A 24,263-nucleotide genomic window follows, 5' to 3' on the forward strand; every position below is an offset into this window, starting at 1 on the left:
CTCAGCCTCCAAAAGTGCTGCAATGACAGGCAGGAACCACCATGCCCAGCCTTAAAATTTCAATTTATTTATTTATATCAGTACTGACTCATGAATTTTCATTTTATTCAACGCATTGTATCAATTATTTTCCTTATCTATTTTAATGCTTAAATTGCCCCAGATATGGTCAGTGGGAACCTCTCTAAGCTGGATTCTGTGTCCTGACCATTTCCCATCATTTTTCCAGTACTTCCTTCTGACACAATGTAGAGTTAGCGTATGTATCTGTGTATGTATCTACCTTTTCACATCTATATTTCTATATCTACCTATCTATATATTGGAAACCACAAGTTCACATTGAAGCTTCCAGTTTTAACGCAATATCTTAACCGGGTTCATTTTAGTTTCTCCCTTTCCATAATTTGTGTCTCCCTTTACTGACAGTGAGAAACCTGGCTCCCATTACCCTGAATACATTGACTAATTTAATCACTCCCTCCATATAATCATATAATCTCTCATTGAAGCCAGAAACCCCTACTGTATGTGGATGCCCTCCTCACTCTACTTAAACCCTGAATTCCCTATTCTGGGCTACTCAGCACACGTGGATGTCCTCCTTACCTCACCAGGGTTCTGACTGCTGGTGTGGGACCATCTCTTCACCCTGCTTAGGCTTTGACGCTCTGCATCAAGCACCACCCCCTATGGATGCCTTCCACATCCTGTGTAGGCCTTTCCCCCACATGGATGCCCTTCTTGCTCTGCTTGGCTTCTGAAACCCACCACCAGGTGCCCACACATGACTACCATCCTCATCCACTTGAGCTCTGACTCTTCATGCCAGGCTACCCTCCAACCCATGAACCCACTCCTCACTCTGCTTAGGCCTCAATATTCCAAGCCAGACTGCCCCTCTGCATGGATGACTACCTTGTTCTGCCCCATCTAGTGTTGCTAGAAAGCTTTTTCCGTTATAAAAATCATACACATTTACTGTTTAAAATTTGGAAAATATCATTAAGAGCACAGAAAAGAAAATCTATAATCTCACCACCCACAGACATCTGTGCATGTTAACACAACACGTATATTTGAAAAATTAATATCACAAAATAAATTACTTTTTGCTTTAAATTTTAATGATCAAGGTTTTCCCTAAAATTTCCAAGACCTTTGAAAGTCATAACAAACCAGCTGGGAAGAGATTAGACACCTCTAAACCATTAAAAGTACTGTCTTGAATTTATTCAGTACCACCTAATAATTTACTACTTGCAAGTACTGAGCTTACAAAAGTACCTAACGAGGAAGCTCTGGCACTGGTTAACTCTTGCTCATTAAAAACAGAAGTTACAATAAACTTTCCCTGCATTTATTTCGAGCAAGTGGGATCAGGATAGAGCTATTCAGTGAGTACCAGTGTTATGTGACCGCCTTTTAATAATGTTTGCTATATCTCCTAATTAAGGATTGTGATTTCAAATAATTAAGTGGGGGACAATAGACAAGTTTACATACCTTCCTAATACCCATAAACGGAGGGCGATTAATTTTAAAGCTTGATTTGCTAGTGTAAATTTAAAGTGTTAATTACAGCTTTAAAATCCCAGTCTGGGCACAGGGCCACTACTAAGGATTCCATTTACGCAGGCTGTCTTCTATTTGAGAAGTGCTTGTACTGCACTTTCCAATGCATAGTAAAATGCATATGCATCAGCGGGAAGTTTCTTTGGATTAGTTAAAATCCCATGTTGTTGGACATAATTAAATTGTTCCTTTGGGTTTGTGAGGGTTGCAAATCTTTCCAAAAAGGAGCAAGTAAATTCCAAGATGACAGACTCCTAAATGTTCTGGTCATGGTGATCCATTATTGCTCAATTTCTACCACATCCCTAACAGAACGTCAACTGAACTATAGCCATTTGTCCCTTGAGATTGTTTCACCTAACTGGGTTTAAATTCTGATAAAGGTTTAAAACTAGTTCTCCAAACCAAGACACATACATTCGTCACTTGTAAAGTGAGGATAAGAATTTTTATTTATTTATTTATTATTATTTTTTTAGATGGAGTCTCACTTTGTCACCCAGGTTAGAGCGCAGTGGCACGATCTCAGCTCATTGCAACCTCCGCCTCCTGGGTTCAAGCGATTCTCCTGCCTCAGCCTCCAGAGTAGCTAGGGCTACAGGTGCACGCCACCACGCCCAGCTAATTTTTCTATTTTTAGTAGAGATGGGGTTTCACCATGTTGGCTAGGATGGTCTCAATCTCTTGACCTCGTGATCCACCTGCCTTGGCCTCCCAAAGTGCTGCGATACAGGTGTGAGCCATGGCGCCCGGCCGAGAATTACTATTATCCTAGCAGATATTTGAACTCTCACTATATACTGTCATTGTACTAACCACTTTATATAAATTTTCTGATTTAATAATTAGAAAATTCACATTATTGCCCTTACTTTTCAGATGAAAAAACCAAAGCTTAGAGAACTTAAGTAACTTACCGAGAGGCACACAGCTAACAAGGAATGGAGTATGAATTTAAAGAAAGGCTGACTCCAGAGCTCAAGCTTTTAACTATGGTGCCCTATTGCCCTAACTCAGTGGTTCTCAAACTTTTTTGATCTCAGGACCTCTTTATTCTCTTAACAATTATTGTAAAAATTATTGAGGACCCTAAAGAGCTTTTCTTTCTTTTTTTTTGAGATGGAGTTTCGCTTTTGTTGCCAAGGCTGGAGTGCAATGGCGCTATCTTGGCTCACCGCAACCTCCACCTCCCAGGTTCAAGTGATACTTCTGCCTCAGCCTCCTGAAGAGCTGGGATTATAGGCATGTGCCACCATGCCCAGCTGATTTTGTATTTTTAGTAGAGACGGGGTTTCTCCATATTGGTCAGACTGGTCTTGAACTCCCGACCTCAGGTGATCTGGCCGCCTTGGCTTCCCAAAGTGCTGGGATTACAGACATGAGCCACTGCACCTGGCCAAGAGCTTTTCTTTATGTGGCTTATAGCTATTAGTATTCACTATATTAAAATTGTTTTAACTAAGGAAAATTTAAAATGCTTATTAATTTTCTAAAAAGTAACAGTTATCTAGCCAAGCACGGTGGCTCACCTCTGTAATACCAGCACTTTGGCAGGCCAAGGCAGGCAAATCACCTGAGGTCAGGAGTTGAGGACCAGCCTGGCCAACATGGTGAAACCCTGTCTCTGCTAAAAATACAAAAATTAGCCAAGCGTGGTGGCAGGCACTTGTAATCCCAGCTACTCGGGAGGCTGAGGCACGAGAATCATTTGAACCCAGGAGGCGGAGATGGCAGTGAGTCGAGATCACACCATTGCACTCCAGCCTGGGTGAAAAGAGTGAAACTCCATCTCAAAATAAAATAAAATAACAGTAATCCCATTATTTTTTTAACATAAATAACATAATTTCTGAAAAATACCAATATTTTCTGAAAAAGTAATGAAAAGGTAACTTTGCTTTACATATTCACAAATCTCTTCAATGTCTGGCATAGAAGACAGCTGAATTCTCCCAATTGCTTCTGCATTCAATCTGTTGCAATATATTGATTTGGCAGTATGTGAAGAAATCTGATCTCACACAGACATGTAGTTGGAAAAGGGGTGACTATGAATTTAAAATATTCTTTTTTTTTGAGACGGACTCTTGCTCTTGTCACTCAGGCTAGAGTGCAATGGCATGATCTCAGCTCACTGCAACCATTGCCTCCCAGGTTAAAGTGATTCCCCTGCCTCAGCCTCCCAAGTAGCTGGGATTACAGGTGCTCGCCACCATGCCCAGCTAATTTTTGTATTTTCAGTAGAGACGGGGTTTTGCCATATTGGCCAGGCTGGTCTCGAACCCCAGACCTTGTGATCCGCCTGCTCAGCCTCCCAAAGTGCTGGTATTACAGGCATGAGCCACTAGGCCTGGCCTAAAATATTCTTTTCTGGTATTACACTAAAACTTATCAATGGCAGTTTCTTAAAGATAATTTTCAATGTGAAATGTAGAAATTTATCAATGAACCTTTTGTACTGTTACATTAAAATCCATTGGTCTATCTTGCATTTTGAATCTTTTACCTGTGCAAGATTTAACATTGTGCATTTCTAATCTGAAAAATACTTGTTCACCAAGTTAGGAAAATGTTCCAAACCTTGATACAATATGTGTATAAAAAAATCACATTCATTAAAATTACCACCGACCTTAGCAGAAAAGTCTTTAAAAGCTGTCAAGATCATGGGGATATATAAAAGTTTTCCAAAATTGTAATTTTTACCGGAATGCTTCAATTTTGTCATTAGCAACAAATACTGTCAGTTGCTTTCCTAAAAGTAGTAGCTCCTTTCATTTTTGAGAATATGTATGTCAAATAACCAAGTTCAAATAATCATAGTTTGTCATTTTTTCAAGAAAACATGGTGTTTCACAGAAAAGATGGCCACCAGGAGTGGTGGCTCATGCCTGTAATCCCAGCACTTTGGGAGGCCGAGGCAGGCGGATCACAAGGTCAGGACATCAAGACCATCCTGGCTAACATGGTGAAACCCCATCTCTACTAAACATACAAAAAATTAGCCAGGCATGGTGATGGGTGCTTGTAGTCCCAGCTACGCGGGAGGCTGAGGCAGGAGAATGGCGTGAACCCAGGAGGCAGAGCTTGCAGTGAGCCGAGATCCTGCCACTGCACTCCAGCCTAGGCTACAGAGTGAGACTCCATCTAAAAAAAGGAAAAAAAAAAAAAAAAAAAAGATGGCCAATTCAGCTCACAACTCAATTGCACAAGTGCTTTTCCTTGAGACAACTGTCGTGCTTCAGTATGCAGCAGAAATGCTTTGTGTGTACTTCCTATCTAATCACACAGAATATTAAATAGAAATGTATTCAAGACTTAATAAAATTCATACTTTTTGCTGCTTCATTAGGAAAATTCTAAGGTAAGCTGGCTTTCTTTTTAACTGCAAGTGCATGCTGGAGAACAATATAATGACTATTAGTACAGTTTGCCACAACTGCCTTGATTTGTGCCCCACCCACTTCAACACAGTGAGGAAGGCAAATAACATCTTAGCATTATTACAAAAATAATTTTGACCTCATGGACCCCTTGAAGAATCTTGAAGATCTCCAGGGTCTATAGACCACCCTTTGAGGACCGTTGTCCTAACTCAAAGGGTGGTTATAAAGATTAAACGTGATGCTGTACATAAAGCGCTTATCATAGTATCTGGCACGTAAGAATAGATGCACAATAACTGGCTACTTATTATGATGATTATATAACAATTCTATAAAGAAGAATCAAGCATTAGATGAGAGACTATAAGTCCTCTCAAACCTGAGATTCTATTATGATCAGATAACCATTAAAAGACTCATTAGGCCGGGCGCAGAGGCTCATGTCTGTAGTCCTAGCACCTTGGAAGTCTTGAGGCCGGGAGTTTGAGACCAGCCTGGACCACATGGTGAAACTACCAGCTCTACAAAAAAATTTAAAAATTAGCTGGACATGTTAGCACACACCTATAGTCCTAGCTACTCAGAAGGCTGAGGTGAGATGATCACTTGAGCCTAGGAAACTGAAGCTGCAGTGAGCTATGATCACACCACTGCACTCCACTCTAGGCGAGAGTGAGACTCCATCTCTCTTTAAAAAAAACATCAGAGACAGATTTCAAGTATCAATCATAATCTGACATCATCATTTTCTGCGGTTCAGCTCTATGGCAGCAGTAAATATTTTCTTTTACTATTTTACTGATGCCCAAAGTTATATTATAATTAATAAAAAATATTTTTAAATTATTAGATAATAAAAATACTTCCCTACAGTATTGACATTCTAATTATTTTCTTTCCAGTACTTGCTTTTCTATGTATATATGCATATATTTTTTATATATCCATATATCTTTATATATATAAATGTTGAGAATCATAACCAGAATATAAATAAAAGTGCTGTAATCCTAGCACTTTGGGAGGCCGAGGCAGGTGGATCACGAGGTCAGGAGTTCAAGACCCGCCTGGCCAAGATGGTGAAACCCCATCTCTACTAAAAACACAAAAAATTAGCCAGGAATGATGGTGGGCACCTGTAATCCCAGCTACTCGGAGGCTGAGGCAGAGAATTGCTTGAACCCGGGAGGTGGAGGTTGCAGTGAGCCAAGATCGCGCCACCGCACTCCAGCCTTGCCAACAGACTGAGATTCCGCCTCAAAAATAAAAATAAAAATGAAAAATAAAAACAATAAAAATGTATTCAAAGACAATGTAACATGCTTAAGTTATAATCATCAACAAGTTGAAAGTGGTGTATTTAGTGATTATAGACATTGGTACTGGAATAAGTCCAAACTTAAAAAGCAAACGTGCAGTTCTCTTTGGAAATAGTGTGAGGCTGAGAGAGATGGGTAACTCTTATAAGACTCCTGCTATGTGGGTTGTAGACTTTAAAGTCCTTAGTATGGTCCTCATGACTGAGGAACCTGAACCTACAGGGGCAATAACACACCTAGAATTGGGACACCTTAAGTTACAACTCTCTCATTTGAAGCATCCCAATCCATGCAATCCTATTTAGAACAAAATGGCTCAAAGGCTGGAAAGAATATTTTTTACTACCATGGCAAGCCTACCAACACCACTCTTTGGATTTCTCTTTGAGCAGTGTGATCCTTTGAAGCTTTGTAACCTAACTCATGCTAACATAACTCAGGGTACTAACTCAAGGCCAAGGTCAGACTTTCACATTAATATGCTAAGGCAGTTTATAGAACTAAGCTATAGCAAGTCACTCAAGTAACAATGAATGTATGGTAGGAAGAAACACAAATTATTCTGGCACTTTAATATTAGCTAATATTTACTGAATTTTTTACAATGTGAAAGACACTGTGCCATTGTATTCAGTATTTTACACACATTACCTTTCAATGGTGTGATCTCAGCTCACTGCAGCCTTGACCTCCCAGGCTATCCTTCCACCTCAGCTACTTGCCACAGGTGTGCACCATCATGCCTGGCTAATTTTTAAATTATTTGTAGAGATGAGGTCTTGCTATGTTGCCCAGCTGGTCTCAAACACTTGGGTTCAAGTGATCCTCCTGCTTCGGCCTCCTAAAGTGCTAGGATTTCAGGTGTGAGCCATCACGCCCAGCCCACAATACCTTTTCTAAACCTAGCAATCCCCCTATTTTCTCTGAGGTGATAATCTCCATCAGAAATATAAGAAACCTGAGGCTCAGAGAAGTTATAATTGAAAGACCTAAGCTCACAAGGTTGGAACCAAGGTCAAGATTTCAACCCAGCTCAGACTGACTGTAAACTCTTGCTCTTGATCACTTGATAACGCCCAACATTGCCAATCATTTTCATGTATAAAAGCAGTATAGTCGGTGAATAAAGACTTTTAAAAATACTTCCAAGAGTTTCATGGGCCCTCTGAAATCTATCCGTGTATAAAGATCTCAAATTAAAAACCCCTGCTCTAAGGATCTCAAGGTACCTAATGCAGCATAATGAGCTTTAAATCTGATAAAAAATAAAAGATAAGGAAACAAAAATAATAATAGCTGCCATTTGCTGAGCACTGAGCCAGCCACTGTGCTAAGCGCTTTACATATATTACTTCATTTAGTTTTCATCCTACAACGCAATGACCATTAATCTGATGAGAAATCTGAAAGTTTAGATTAAGAGAGGTTAAGTAACCTGCCCAAAGTCAAACAGTGGAGGAAACTGAGTTCACACGGACTCTTTCTGTGGCACGATGCTCCCTCTTAGGCAAACACTGAACCAATACCATGTTAAGTGTTTAAACTCATTGCCAAAACAAACACCGAACAAACCCTGTAGACATACTCACCTGTATGACTTATGCAGTTCCATGACCTTCTCTTCAAGTTCCTTGGTCTGATTTGGAGCCAGTTTAAAATCACTGACATAATCCACGCCATGGAGTTCTGGGTCATAGTCTCCCAGTTCAGACTGGATGGTGTAAGAACCTAATAATGCTAAGGTTGCAAAGGAACAGGGCAGCCGTCCTGCAACTATGTCCTGCCGAAGCTGAAGACATAAATAATATCTACAGCAAAAGAGAAAAAATGTTATGTCAGCAACAGCAACAACAAAATATAGAGAAAGAAAAAGGAGAAAAGAGGAGAAAGAGAAAGGGAGAGAGAGAAAAAATAAGGAGACAGAAGAAAAGAAAGCGATTAAGTAAATATGAGATAATATTAATAACTGTTCGATCTAGGTAGTGGGTATATGGTAGTTCATTGCACTATTATTTTTCTCTTTCTGTGTGTTTGAAATTTTTCCATATTAAAACTTAAAAAAATACTGTAACTATATTGGACACATGTTTAGAAAGAGGAAAAGCTGGGGAAGTCTAAAGGAAGTAATGAAACTAATATATTTTTTTAAGTATACTAAGTACCACAGATACATAAATTATCTCACCTAATCACACACACACACACACACAGACACAACTTGTGAGGTGGGTATCATTGCCAGATTGTAGATGAGGAAGCGGCTCAGAAGCTTAGCGTGCTCAGTGTCAGGTAGTAATAAAGACTGGCTCCAAAACCAGGCCCTTTCTTTTCTGTCACATTGCTATGCCAAGTGTGCAGACATAGTCCTTCATATATAAAGATGACATTACTGACATATTTTCACTAGGATATAAACATTCTGGTGTATCTTCTCTCCAAGATAAGTTAAGTCGCATGCAGCCTTCTACATACTATTAGCCACCTTGTAAGACTAATTCCATCTGTGTGCTACACTGTTGGGAACTGCACAGTTTGCAGTTAAAACAGTTCAGTCCAACAAACCAACTGAGTGCCTTACCACGTTCAGACACTTTTCTCTCTGTCAGTGTAACGTTCGCCACCTATGGCCCTGACTTCCTTACCACATGTTCTAATTGACTGAGTTGACCAATTCAGACTGTTTTACCAAACAGGAAAGTATTATTAAATTGACAATTCCTAAATTAATTAGAATCATATCTTTGCTTCTATTATAAGATAGTAAATAACATTTTGCTCTAATTAGTCACAACATACATGTTTTTTTAAATGTCAGAACAATGCCAAACAAGGCACAAAAATTTTAAACTCCTCTAAAATGTAAATAATTAGGAAAGATTTTTAGAAATGTGTTTTGTTTTATACATAAGCCTAGATGAAGAAAGACGATTAAGTAGCAACTCCAAAAGACAAATATTATTGTGAAAAAGAAATAACCAAAGGGATTTTTTAAGGCAGAGATCTGGCATCTCAACTTCAAGAATGTACTGAGGATGACTAGATGACAAATAATAAGAAAAAAATGGTATTGACTTTGTATAGAACTTAATCAGATTTTTAAAGAGGTTAGTCTATTCTCTTATTTGAGAGTATGGAAACTATCTAGGCCTAAAGACTAAATCTGCCTGGAATCAGACAGTTGGCAGCAAAATCAGAAATAGAGAGCAGTTACTCAACAACCAACAGTTTAATTTAACAGACATTTGCCAAGCATCTACTATGGATAAGACCCTACGCAAGACGTCATGAATATAAATATGCACAGTAGTACTTTATAATATATTGATTTTCTATTTTCTTTTTTAGTTAATATTTTTATAGAATCCAATAAAAGCCATTTTCTTAAGACATCAGTAGGCGGTTTTTTTTTTTTTTTTTTTTTTTTTTGAGACGGAGTCTGGCTCTGTCGCCCAGGCTGGAGTGCAGTGGCCGGATCTCAGCTCACTGCAAGCTCCGCCTCCCGGGTTTACGCCATTCTCCTGCCTCAGCCTCCCAAGTAGCTGGGACTACAGGCGCCCGCCACCTCACCCGGCTAGTTTTTTGTCTTTCTAGTAGAGACGGGGTTTCACCGTGTTAGCCAGGATGGTCTCGATCTCCTGACCTCGTGATCCACTCGTCTCGGCCTCCCAAAGTGCTGGGATTACAGGCTTGAGCCACCACGCCCGGCCAGTAGGCTGTTTTTAAAGAGTACAAGATTTCATAAATTAGGTGGGCTCCAAGGAAGATTCAGTTCAGGGCATCAAGTACTTCATCAAACATTTTAAAAGGGAGATAGGAAGAAATAATAACACTCAGACTTTCAGTTTTTTTGATACCTATAAGAAGGGTGTGGTGGCTCAAGCCTGTAATACCAGCACTTTGGGAGGCCGAGGTGGGCGGATCACCTGAGGTTAGGAGTTTGAGACCAGCCTGGCCAACATGGTGAGAACCCGCCTCTACTAAAAATACAAAAAAAAAAAAAAAAAATTAGCAGGGCATGGTGGCGCATGTCTGTAATCCCAGCTACTCGGGAGGCTGAGGTAAAAGAATCGCTCGAACCCAGGAGGCTGAGGTTGCAGTGAGCCAGAATCACGCCATTGCACTCCAGACTGGGAGAGAAGAGTGAGACTCCATCTCAAAAAACAAAAAACAACAACAAAAAGAAGGAACATGGTGGGAAAGGAGTATGAAAAGAGACCCCAAAAAATAAACAAAAAAAAAAAGTAGAGCCATTTTACCATGACATTTGTGTCTTGCCCTTTGGAGCGTGCTGGTAGGAGCCCTGCCCACAGCTCGGCATATCCATGATAAGCAAGGCCAGTTCCCCTGCCAATTTGCTGATATTTGTGATACAGGTCACAGATGCTTAAGGCTTTTAGGTTCACTTATTTGCATGCCTGCCTTGAAGTGACCAGAAACTTTCAATCTTAAGCTGCTTAATATCATTATTTTTCTTCCGTTCTGAATAGGGAAATAGCAGAGCTTATGTGGGTAAGAATTACTATCTGATCATATACATTACTATATGAAAAATTACATGTTTAACTATTACTTATTTACCTTGTTATGTCTTCTGTTAACTGTGCTGGGTCAGGTGGATAAAACTTTACGTTAAATGTAAAATTCCAAGGGACACCTATAAAAATAAACACAAAATAATTTTATGTTTATACCTAAGTTTCTAATTATTGGAAGTACTTCAAATTATTCAAACATTTCTCTTTTTCTTTTTCTTTTTTTTGAGACGGAGTTTCGCTCTTGTTGCCCAGGCTGGAGTGCAGTGCCGTAGTCTTGGCTTACCACAACCTCCATCTCTCGGGTTCAAGAGATTCTTCTGTCTCAGCCTCCTGAGGAGCTGGGATTATAGGCATGCGCCACCATGCCCAGCTAATTTTGTATTTTTAATAGAGACGGGGTTTCTCCATGTTGGTCAGGCCGGTCTCAAACTCCTGACCTCAGGCGATCTGCCTGCCTCGGCCTCCCAAAATGCTGGGATTACAGGCATGAGCCACTGCACCTGGCCCCACGAACTCTATACCATTCTTTCAACACTTTTGAAAGTCTGAAATTATGTCACAAAATTAGTAACTGAAAAAAACTGCCGGCTGGGCACGGTGGCTCATGCCTGTAATCCCAGCATTTTGAGAGGCCGAGGCGGGTGGATCATGAGGTCAAGAGATCAAGACCATCCTGGCCAACATGGTGAAACCCTGTCTCTACTAAAAAATACAAAAATTAGCTGGGCATGGTGGCGCATGACTGTATTCCCAGCTACTCAAGAGGCTGAGGCAGGAGAATCACTTGAACCTGGGAGGTGGAGTTTGCGGTGAGCCAAGATCATGCCATTGCACTCCAGCCTGGCATCAGAGCAAGGCTCTGTCTCAAAAAAAAAAAAAAATTGCTGCCTTCTAAGGACACAGGAAACCAAGAACTCCTACATAATATTGGTGGGGATGTATAAACTGTCACAAACAATTTAAAAGAGAACAATTTGGCAATATCTTATTGTAAAGATGAAAATAAACATAACCTATAATCTAGCAATTGTTTCTTCCAAGCACATTTCCTAAATCAGTATTTTTTACACTGTGGATCATGATCTGTTGTGAAATCAGTTTAGTGTGGAAAAAGGTCAGCATTCAAAACATGAAATGGAATGCAAAAGAAGAAATAAGGATGTCACTCATATCGTTCACAGTAAAAATTAAGAATTATTGGCTAGGTGCAGTGGCTCACGCTTGTAATCCCAGCATTTTGGGAGGCTGAGGCAGGTGGATCGCTTGAGCTCATGAGTCGGAAACCAGCCTGGGCAACAAGGTGAAACCCAGTATCTACAAAAAAAAAAAAAAAAAAGCTAGGCCTGGTGGCACGTGCCTGTATTCCCAACTACTCAAGAGGCTGAGGTGGGAGGATGGTTTGAGCCTGGGAGGTAGAGGTTGCAGTGAGCCATGATCAAGCCACGGCACTCCAGCCGGGGCAACAGAGCCAGGCTTTGTCTCACAAAAAAAAAAAAAAAAAAAAAAAAAAAAAAATTGCTTGTTAAATTTTCTTTTTATTTTCTTTTTTTCTTTTTTTGAAACGGAGTCTTGCTCTTGTTGCCCAGGCTGGAGTGCAATGGTGTGATCTCGGCTCACTGCAACCTCCACCTCTCAGGTTCAAGCAGTTCTCCTCCCTCAGCCGCCTCAGTAGCTGGGATTACAGGCGCATGCCACCACACCTGGCTAATTTTGTATTTTTGGTAGAGACGGGGTTTCACCATATTGGTCAGGCTGGTCTCAAACTCCTGACCTCAGGTGATCCACCCGCCTTGGCTTCCCAAAGTGCTGGGATTACAGGTGTGAGCCACTGCACCCGGCAAATTTTCTTTTTCAACAGGGAGGAATTACAAAAATTACTCTGAGTAAGGAAAGGAAAATGCACATGATTACCTGTTACATAATTTAGTTTATACAATGTTCAAAAAGATAAAACAAAACATATTTTTAGGTATACATTCATAGATAATAAAAAGCATTTCGAAAAATTCAAAGGAATCATTAACACAAAATTCTGGACAGTGGTGACCTCTGCAGGGAAAGAAGAGAAGGAAGGAAAAGACATGGGTTATATTTTAAGACATAATTTGTAGAAATTACGTATCAGTAACTTACAATATATATGGAAGGTATACGGATTTCTTGCTTTTGCTCTGTACTATTCCAGACAGGAAGAGTGATCTTTCTTTTTTTTTTTTGAGATGGAGTCTTGCACTGTCTCTCGGGCTGGAGTGCAATGGCATCATCTTGGCTCACTGCAACCTCCGCCTCCCGGGTTCAAGTGATTCTCCTGCCTCAGCCTCCTGAGTAGCTAGGATTATAGGCATGTGCCACCACGCCCGGTTAATTTTTTGTATTTTTAGTAGAGACGGGGTTTCACTATGTTTGCCAGGCTGGTCTCAAACTCCTGACCTCGTGATCCACCCTCCTTGGCCTCCCAAAGTGCTGGGATTACAGGCATGAGCCACCACGCCCATCCAGGAAGGGTGATCTTTCTTATCCAGAACCAAGAGAATAATCAAAGCTAAAAATTAAGCTAGGAGGAAGAACAGATTGACAAACCTCAGAAAAAGGTCCAAACGGGTAAGGCTGGGTCTGAGGGAGATTAAAAAAAAAAAAAACAAAGCGATACTATAGGTATGTAAGTATGGATATATGAAAAAATATATATATATAATGGATTGAAAGGTATCACCTCAAATTCATAACAATAGATTTCTATGGATAGGGAGAGAAGGAGATGGGACTGAGAGGAAAACAGACAAATCTTACCTGTACTTTCTATTTTTAATAAAAAATGTTAATTCTGCAATAGATAAATGTCATTCTTCTATTCTCTGTATTTTTTGAAATACGGAAAAAATTTTATTGTTGAGAATCTATAATAATTTTTTTTTTCTTTTTTTTTGAGACAGATTCACTTGGTCGCCCAGGCTGGAGTGCAGTGGCGCGATCTTGGCTCACTGCAAGCTCCGCGTCCCAGGTTCATGCCATTCTCCTGCCTCAGCCTCCCGAGCAGCTGGGATTAGAGGCGCCTGCCACCACACTCAGCTAATTTTTGCATTTTAAGTAGAGATGGGGTTTCACCATGTTGGCCAAGCTGCTCTTGAACTCCTGACCTCAGGTGATCTGCCTGCCTTGGCCCCCAAAGTGCTGGGATTATAGGCGTGAGCTACCGCAACCGGCCATATACTTGTGTTTTTAAAATGCAAAATTTATATGTGCCTAGAAAAAAATATTGCAGATTATATCAGTTTAACAGTGATTGTATCCAGAGGACAGGATTTAGAGGACTCTTACATTCTTCATGATAATTTCCTATAATGTTTAAATTTCTTACAATGGGTATACATTACCTGCGTGATTGGCCGGGCGTGGTGGCTCAAGCCTGTAAACCCAGCACTTTGGGAGGCCGAGACGGGCGGATCACGAGGTCAGGAGATCGAGACCATCCTGGCTAACACGGTGAAACCCCGTCTCTACTAAAAATACGAAAAACTAGCCGGGCGAGGTGGCGGGCGCCTGTAGTCCCAGCTACTCGGGAGGCTGAGGCAGGAGAATGGCGGGAACCCGGGAGGCGGAGCTTGTAGTGAGCTGAGATCCGGCCACTGCACTCCAGCCTGGACGACAGAGCGAGACTCTGTCTCAAAAAAAAAAAAAAAAAAAAAAAAAAAAAAAAAATTACCTGCGTGATTAAAAAAAAAAAACACTTAAGGGCTGGGCATGGTGGCTCACGCCTGTAATCCCAACACTTTGGGAGGCCAAGGGGGGTGGATCACCTGAGGTCAGGGGTTCCAAACCATCCTGGCCAACATGGCGAAACCCTGTCTCTACTAAAAATAATACAAAATTAGCCGGGCATGGTGGCACATGCCTGTAATCCCAGCTACTTGGGAGGCTGAGGCAGGAGAATCGTTTGAACCTGGGAGGTGGAGGTTGCAGTGAGCCGAAATTACACCACTGTACTCCAGCCTGGGCAACAAGAGCAAAACTCCGTCTCAAAACAAACAAACAAAAAACAGAAACAAAACAAAACAAAAAAAACTTAAACCCCCACCTTTGCAATAAATGTCATTCTTCCCTTTGTCTTAAAAAAATGTTTACAATTTGATTCTCTATTAAAGTTTTTGTAAGGGACATGGTGTTTTTTTGTTATTGTTTTTTGGGTTTTTTCCCCCATGTTGAAGAAAGTGTTTTTATTATTCCGTAATTTTTTTTTTTTGAGATGGAGTCTCCAGGCTGGAGTGCAGTGGCACGATCTCGGCTCACTGCAGCCTCCGACTCCCTGGTTCAAGCAACTCTCCTGCCTCAGCCTCCCATGTGCCACCATATCCAGCTAATTTTTGTATTTTTAGTAGAGACAGGGTTTCACCATGTTGGCCAGGATGGTGTAATTTTTTTTAACTGAAAAATATTAAGGTTCCTTTTCTTAGCAAGATTTTTTTTTTTTTAAATACCCAGGAAGATAATCCACTAGATAATCTTTTTTACTCATCATAAACTCTTAACTTTTTCTCCTAAAGAAGATTCTCCTAAAGAAGAATCTTCATATGTATAATCATATGTTCCTAATATTTCATATTAAAAGTATTTTCATTGAAAGGAGCAAGGAGTTACATTTTTCTTGTGGTGTCTCAAATATTCTGAACATTTGTTTGCTCTGACTTGCATTTTAAAACAAGCTTTTTATAGGTGGAAAGCAAATATAGAGTTATCAGTCCAAAAGAGTATTTTGTTTCTTCACTTAAGAAAACTAAACAATTACAAACAAGGTCTAAAGAAAAACATTTCACCATAACAAAAGTGTTTTATTCTAAGAAACAAATGAAAAGCAAAGTTTGTTTTCAGGTGAGTGTTAAAACTTACTAATCATGATAAATAACAACTATTGCACTTCCTGGAAGTTTCTTCAAAACTAAACTAAAAGGACAGGCAGTTTTAATTAGCCATTGGGCCTGGGACTGCAAAATACTAATCTATACTTTTTTCAATCCAGAAATATTTATCCCAGGACACCAGGCGGATCAGGGTGTAAAGCGGGACTATACATTAGAGTTAGAGGTAGGAGCAAAGCCAATATGTCAGAAGGGTCAGTGGCAAGCAATTCTTGTCCTTCCATTCTTTTTTTCTTCCACAGTCCTTTATACTACAGTTTAGAAGAGGACTGTTAAAAGGGATGAAAACAACCATAAAGAGGAAAACATAAAATTTATAATGCAATAGTTCAGAACAATTTAAAAGGAATAGGACACGGCAGCAAACTCCTAGAAGGCAACTGCAGTTTCAGTCACTACCATTTTGAGAACTGACTCCCATATCCTTTTTCTTTTCTCATCTTTGTTCTTTTCCACCTTCTGTTACTCTCAACTCTTCCTATCTTCCCCAACTTTGCCCAGTTGTAAAAAAAAAATCAACAAAATCTGACCTACATCTCAACAGTATCCACCTCTGCTATATTTTTCTATTATGGAATCTCCTCCTTCCAGGAGAAGGCTTTATCTCGATTTCAAAGCAATCTGCAGTAGTCAGGATTCTAAAGTGACTGACTCACAGCCAGAAATGGTTGGAAATCCTCTGACCTACTAAAAGAAAGAAAGAACTATAAAAAGAGCTATATCCACTTACCACGAACCTGCTTTTTTATTTCTTTGGCGGAATCCAGCCACGTCTGTAAAAAGGAGAAAAGGCATTCACACAGAGCTCCAAAACACATAAACAACAGGGTACTGGAAGCTGGATCACTGACTGTCTTCAGATAGTGCCTCCAGATCAACGTGCATTTCCTTTGATAGTCTTTGCATTAATTTCACAAAGCATAGTGATTTTGATCAGACAAAAAGGGACCCTGACATTTGGGCTGAATATTAGCTCCACTACTTCCTGGCTGAGTGACTTTAGGAAATCTGTACCTCAGTTTCCTCATCTATAAAATGAGATATTGGTAGTACTGCCTACTTCATAGTGTTACTGTGAAGATACAATGAGTTAATACATATAAATACATTAGTAAACAGCAAAAGCTAAGTAAGCTTTGGTTATTTATATTATTCTATAAAGACTAGTAGATAGCTACAACCAGAATTAATTGACAGCATCCACATTTTATTTTCTTCTCCAACTCTGACCTTTGGTCACCTTCAAGTTTTTTCTTTTCTTTTTTTAAGAAGGAGTCTTGCTCTGTCGCCCTAGCTAGAGTGCACTGGCACAATCTCAGCTCACTGCAACCTCCGCCTCGCAGATTCAAGCAATTCTCCTGACTCAGCCTCCCACGTAGCTGGGATTACAGGCCCTCGCCACCACACCTGGCTAATTTTTGTATTTTTAGTAGAGATGGGGTTTTGCCAAACATGTTGGCCAGGCTGGTCTCAAACTCTTTTTTTTTTCTTTTTTTTTGAGTCAGAGTTTCACTCTTGTCACCCAGGCTGGAGTGCAATGGTACAATCTCGATCTCAGCCCACTGCAACCTCCGCCTCCCTGGTTCAAGTGATTCTCCTGCCTCCACCTCCCGAGTAACTGGGATTACAGGTGCGTGCCACCATGCCCAGATAATTTTTGTATTTTAAGTAGAGATGGGGTTTCACCATGTTGGTCAGGCTGGTCTCCAACTCCTGACCTCAGGTGATCCGGCCGGCTCGGCCTCCCGAAGTGCTGGGATTATAGGCATGAGCCACTGTGCCTGGCCAGTTTTCTGTATCAGCACAGTATTCAGTACATGGCTTGTGCCCAGTTTACTGAATGAATAAATATTTTGTTTTCCCGAACTACTCTTGCCCACGCCAATGTTGTCCTTCACTGTTCTCCCACTCTACTTAGAATCAGCACACCACTAGGCTAGGGCTCCTCAACCCATGGTGGACCATGCAAAATAAGGGCACTGGAAAAGAACCTCACCATTAACATTGTTCATAGATCCCTCTGAGAAATGTTTAAAGACAGAAATTTCTAAATTTCTAGAAATGTTTAAAACATTTTAGTGGAATATAAGATACATATCAAAAAGTACATAAAATGTAAGTATAAAGATCAATAAAATATCAATGTGAACATACAAGAATTATAACATTACTAGCACCTCAGGAGCCCCTTTCTTGCCTCTTCCTAATCCCTCCCCTTCCCTTGTCCAAAGATTTAAAATTGAATTTTAGTGGCATTTTATTTATTTATTTAGATAGGATCTCGCTCTGTGGTCCAGGCTGGAGTTTAGTGATGCAATCTTGGTTCTCTGCAACCTCCACCTCCCGGGTTCAAGCAATTCTCCTGCCTCAGCCTCCCAAGTAGCTGGGATTACAGGCGACCACCACCATGGCTGGCTTATTTTTTTGTATGTTTAGTAGAGATGGGGTTTCACCATGTTGGCCAGGCTGGTCTCAAACTCCTGATCTCAAGTGATCTGCCCACCTCGGCCTCCCAAAGTGCTGAGATTACAGGTGTCAGCCCCCGCACCCAGAGATAGTGGTATTTAGAAAAAAGGAGTAAAGGTGTCCCCCTCCTCACCCTCTACCAACAAGGGCAGAGCATATGGTGACCATACCATTTGCCCTATTGAAGGAATGGGCTTGAACACCACATATTTAAATTGATTATATACTACTTTGACTATTATATAATCATTACAACAGACAATAAACGTAAGAGGACTAGTTTTCTTTTACACTCCCACCACAATTAAACCAGAAAATTAATATACATAAATAAATGCTACATAGTATTAAATTGTTCTAAAGTATAAAAATAAGCACATACTTGTTTAAGCCCTGTCAGAAAGGGGTGACCTGGGTGTTTTCTCCTTAGTCTTTCATTTAGACTAAAGAAAGTTTTAAAAAAAGTTGCTGTATTTTCAAAGGCAAAGGAAGACTTTAAAAGCATCAACTGAGTTTCATGAAACCTCTGAGAACCTTGGTTTACACCACGCAATCCAGAACTACTACCACTTTTTACCACTTTGGAGTAGATATTTCTACCATAGAGGACTCCATGTTTTCCATTATTTTAAGAGAATCTCCCTAGGTAAGCTGAAGCTGCCAAGTTCCTTCCAGGGATTCTATGAGCCATTCTGAGTCTGTGCTAGAATTTCTACTAACTCGACATAGGGAAGGCAAATCCAGTTTTGTGTCAGTCATATAAAGACTGCAGGGTATAAGCTACTATGTAGAATAAATTGTTATTGCTTCAATTATCTACACCTCCAAATCAAAATAAAAAACAAAATCTTCTGGAGATAATAAAAATCATGTGTACAAGAACAGGTACTTTTATGCTCAATTTACATTGTTGAATTCCTAGCATTTTAGTTAGCCAACAAATATTTGAGGAATGCTTCCATGTGCTAGGCACTGTGGTTACAAAAAAAAAAAAGAAACAAAGAAAGATTAAAAACTAGCACTGGTCCTCAGGGAGCTGTCATTCTAATCAGGAGGCAAAAAGAGAACAATCAGTTTGTTCGAGGTGTGATAATTACAATGATAAAAATATGTGCTAGTGCTATGCTAGAGTACAGGGTATTCTGAGAGCACAGAGGACATGCACCAAAATGGTTTAAGAGTCAGTTAGGAAATGTTTCTTAATAGAATGTCTGGGGGATCTAAATGGAGTCTTGAAGGACAAATGAGTTAGCCAGGCAAGGAAGAAAAGGAAGTAATTAGAAAGGCACAAAAGTGGCCGGGCGCGGTGGCTCAAGCCTGTAATCCCAGCACTTTGGGAGGCCAAGACGGGCGGATCACGAGGTCAGGAGATCGAGAGACGATCCCGGCTAACACGGTGAAACCCCGTCTCTACTAAAAAATACAAAAAAATAGCCGGGCGAGGTGGCGGGCGCCTGTAGTCCCAGCTACTCGGGAGGCTGAGGCAGGAGAATGGCGTAAACCCAGGAGGCGGAGCTTGCAGTGAGCTGAGATCCGGCCACTGCACTCCAGCCTGGATGACAGAGCAAGACTCCGTCTCAAAAAAAAAAAAAAAAAAAAAAAAAAAAAAAGAAAGGCACAAAAGTATAAAAGTGACTGCAATACACCTGAGTTGTTGCATGTGGTTCAGCATAGCTGGAGCATAGAGGCAAAGAGGAGAGAGGTAAAACTGAAAAGAACAGTAAGGACCAGACATGGAGGGAGATTATTCCATGCTAAGAACTTAGACTTTATCAAGTTCTTAGCAAGCAGGAGTCATAGAAGGATTTAAAATAAAGGAGTGACATCAATTAGAGAAAGCATGATTGTAGCCAGGGGGACCAAAAAAGACGCTGTTGTTCAGAGTGATAACTGTGGTCCAGCAGAGGATAATGGTTAAGGGTACAGGCTTTGAAGTCACACAGTCTTGAATTCCAATCCTGCCTCACCCTCTCTACCATTTAGCAGCTGTGTAACCTTATATAAGACAGTGTTTCTGAGCCTCAATTTTCTCATATGTAAAATTGGGATAAAACTATCATCCGCCAGGCGCGGTGGCTCAAGCCTGTAATCCCAGCACTTTGGGAGGCCGAGACAGGCAGATCATGAGGTCAGGAGATCGAGACCATCCTGGCTAACCCAGTGAAACCCCGTCTCTACTAAAAAATACAAAAAATTAGCCGGGCGTGGTGGCGGGCGCCTGTAGTCCCAGCTACGCGGGAGGCTGAGGCAGGAGAATGGCGGGAACCCGGGAGGCGGAGCTTGCAGTGAGCTGAGATCCGGCCACTGCACTCCAGCCTGGGCGACGCAGCGAGACTCCGTCTCAAAAAAAAAAAAAAAAAAAAAAAAAAATCATCCTCACAGAGTTATTGTGGGTTAAATTATTTGATGTATACTAAAAGCGCATAGCCAGTATTCAATAAATGGTACTGATATTGATAATCAAAAGGGTCTCATGGGATAAAGTCTATGGGACAGAGGAAAAAAAATTAGGAGTTAAAGCCATTAGGATTTGTGACTAAGTAAATGGGATGTAGGGGAAGGGTGGGCTCATGATGAGGGTTGGTAAGGTATAGTCGTAAAGAATAATTCTCAAGTTGCTGGCTTGGGCAACTGGGTGGATGTAGCACTATTCACTAAAACAGGAAATAAAGGAAAATGAACAAATGTTATAAAGGAGAAAAAATAGCAACAACAAGAAACAACCTACATGTACATCAAACAGCTGAATGAATAAATTGTAGAATAATTTAAATAGGTATATGTTCAAAGTATCTTTGGAAATCCAAGTGGAATATTTCAACAGAAAGCTGTATAAGCAGGTCTGGCACTCAGAAAAGAAATTTGGGCCAGATATACATTTGGACACCTTCCTCATGTAGGTGGTAGATGAACCCATTAAAGAAGATTTAAAAATCACCCAAGGAGTATGTATTAGAGTGAAAATAAAGGGGAACACTTGGGGAACCCTTGCATTTAAGTGATAGAGAGAGAACAAAGAGCTGAGAAGTAAACTGAGGAGAAGAGACTACAGTGGTAGGAGAAAGACAGGAAAGGCTGGTATCACAGCATCTAAAGGAATAGGAAGTTTCAACGAGGGAGTAATTAAGATTATCAATACTGCAAAACGGACAAGTAACATGAGGATAAAAAATGTCAGATTTATCTTGGTAAGAGCAGTTTCAGCAGAGCAATAAGGGCAGAAATCAAAATACAATGAGTTATATCAAGTGCAGATGAGAACACGGCACAGCTGAAACTTTCGCTCATTACTCGTGAGAGTGTAAACTGGTAAAACCACTACAGAAAACTGTTTGATAGTATCACTAAAGCTGAACATATGCCTTCTCTAAAATCCGTCAGTCTCACACCTAGGAACATGTCCAACAGAAACGGATACGGTGAGATGTATACCAAAAGGCACCTGTAAGAATGTTCCTAGCAGAAGTATTCATAAAAGCCCCAAACTGTAAACAAGCCAAATGTCTATCAGTAGTAGAGTACATAAAGTGTGGTGTAGTCAAACAATGAAATATTATATTACACAGTAATGAGGCCAAGAGGCTGAAGCAGGAGGATCGCTTGAGCCAGGGAGGTGGAGGTTGCAGTGAGTCAAGATTGTACCACTGCACTCCAGCCTGGACAACACAGTGAGACCCTGTCTCAAAAAAAAAAAATTATACAGTAATGAGAATGAACTATTGCTATTTAAAACAGCACGAATGAATCTCAAAAACATCATAATGAATGAAAAAGAAACCTGACCTAAGAGAAGACACTGTATGATTTTTTTATGCAAAGTATAAAAACAGGCAAAAGTGATTGATGGTGCTAGACATCAGGATGAAGTAACTTTTTTTTTTTTTTTTTTTAATTTTGTGATAGGGTCTCACTCTTTTGTGATAGGGTCTCACTCTGTTACCCAGGCTGGAGTGCAGTGGCACAATCTCGGCTCACTGCAACCTCCACCTCTCCGGCTCAAGCAATCCACCTCTGCCTCCTGAGTAGCTGGGACTACAGGTGCTCACCACCACACTTGGCTAATTTTTCTGTATTTGTAGAGACAGAGTTTCACTATGTCGCCCAGGCAGGAGGAAGAAGTTACTTTTGACGGGGAGTGGGGACGAGTAACAACAGATAAAGGGTTGGAGGTAGTGACTAGAAGGGACACAATAGGGGATTTTAGAGTTCTAGTAATGTTCATTTTTCTTATCCTGGGGGCGTTTACAAAGATGTGTTCACTTTTTAAAAATTCTCTGGCCAGGCGCAATGGCTCACACCTGTAATCCCAGCACTTTGGGAAGTCGAGGCGGGCGGATCACGAGGTCAGGAGATCAAGACCATCATGGCTAACACGGTGAAACCCCGTCTCTACTAAAAACACAAAAAATTAGCCGGGTGTGGTGGTGGGCGCCTGTAGTCCCAGCTACTCGGGAGGTTGAGGCAGGAGAATAGCGTGAACCCGGGAGGCAGAGCTTGCAGTGAGCCAAGATCGAACCACTGCATTCTAGGCTGGGCGACAGAGCAAGACTCCATCTCAAAAAAAAAAAAAAAAATTATTTGGGATATATATGTATGATTTACACCTTTCTTGTGTTATGTTAAACTAATATGCAGTAAGGAAATAGAGAATACTATATGTAAACCAATTTCTCAAAGAGTATGGTTACAGCATGGAAGAAAGGGTTAGAGTTATAGAAAAAAAGCAGGATCTTCAGATGTCCCCTAAAATAGCAATTCTGAATAATCTAGTTCTATCTGAATATTTTCAGTGGCATAGATTCTTTTTGAAGAGTTCATTTTTATCAATCATATCTCAAGATTTAAATATACTAACATTTTAAGCAGAATTTAAGCTTGTGCATTAAAAAGAATTACATTCCTTCTCTGGCTTAAAAAACAAGTTTCCAAATAATATAGAGATGAAGAGCGGCAATATCCTGATACAGATATTCATTCATTCAACTGAAGTATTACCTGTCTCCCATGGGTTCTTTTTTTTTTTTTTTTTTTTTGAGACGGAGTCTCACTCTGTCGCCCAGGCTGGAGTGCAGTGGCCAGATCTCAGCTCACTGCAAGCTCCGCCTCCCGGGTTCACGCCATTCTCCTGCCTCAGCCTCCGGAGTAGCTGGGACTACAGGCGCCCGCCACCTAGCCCGGCTAGTTTTTTGTATTTTTTAGTAGAGACGGGGTTTCACCGGATTAGCCAGGATGGTCTCGATCTCCTGACCTCGTGATCCACTCGTCTCGGCCTCCCAAAGTGCTGGGATTACAGGCTTGAGCCACCGCGCCCGGCCGGGTTCTTCTTTCAAAACACCTTCTCGCAAGTGGTTTCTTCTACTTGAAATACTCTCTCCCTATTTCTTCATCTGCAAGATACCTGACTGTCTCTTATAATTCATATCTGTTATTCCCTTCTCCAGAAAACCGCTTCTGACTCCCTATCTATGTGGGTGTCCATCTTACTGCTATTGCCTAGTCAGTTTGGGAGCTCCATGAGGAAAGAGACTGTCTTTTATAGCTCTGCCCAGCACAAGGCAGATACTATCTGAACAATAAATGTTTATGAATGAATGAACAAAGAATAGATGAATGATGCTACTGAAGTAAACCAGGAGAGATTAATAAAGTTTCAACTAGAGAGATGGCGTTTAAAGAGGTAAAATGAATAGGAGCAGATATAGTTTGGATGTATATCCCCACCCAAATCTCATGTCAAATTGTAATCCCCAGTGTTGGAGGTGGTGCCTGGTGGGAGATGACTGGATCATGGGGGCAGATTTCCCCCTTTGGTGGTGTTCTCGTGATAAGAGTTCTCACAAGATCTGGTTGTTTCAAAGTATGTAGCATCCCACCCCCTCTTCCTCCTGCTCTGGCCACGTAAGACGTGCCAGCTTCCCCTTAGTCTTCTGCCATGATTCTAAGTTTCCTAAGGCCTCTCCAGAAACTGATGCCACCATGCTTCCTGTACAGCCTGCAAAACCATGAGCCAATTAAACCTTTTTTCTTTATAAATTACCTAGTCAGGCATTTCTTTATAGCAGTGCAAGA

The 24,263-nt window shown here is 40.7% G+C and overlaps 1 protein-coding gene across 50 annotated transcripts in view; it reads right to left on the minus strand.

Moving 5' to 3' along the window:
- Positions 1 to 24,263, minus strand: part of EPB41 (erythrocyte membrane protein band 4.1) — a 232,990-nt gene that overhangs the window by 94,230 nt on the left and 114,497 nt on the right. For all 50 annotated transcript variants that reach the window (XM_074014542.1, XM_074014591.1, XM_074014624.1 and 47 more), the window contains 3 exons: positions 16,459 to 16,501; positions 10,859 to 10,934; positions 7,870 to 8,088 (listed from right to left, as the gene is read on the minus strand). In XM_074014542.1, the coding sequence (XP_073870643.1) occupies positions 7,870 to 8,088; positions 10,859 to 10,934; positions 16,459 to 16,501 (338 nt within the window). The remainder of the gene's footprint in view (positions 1 to 7,869; positions 8,089 to 10,858; positions 10,935 to 16,458; positions 16,502 to 24,263) is intronic.

Source organism: Macaca fascicularis, chromosome 1, assembly GCF_037993035.2.
Source record: "Macaca fascicularis isolate 582-1 chromosome 1, T2T-MFA8v1.1".
Classification (NCBI taxonomy): Eukaryota; Metazoa; Chordata; class Mammalia; order Primates; family Cercopithecidae; genus Macaca; species Macaca fascicularis.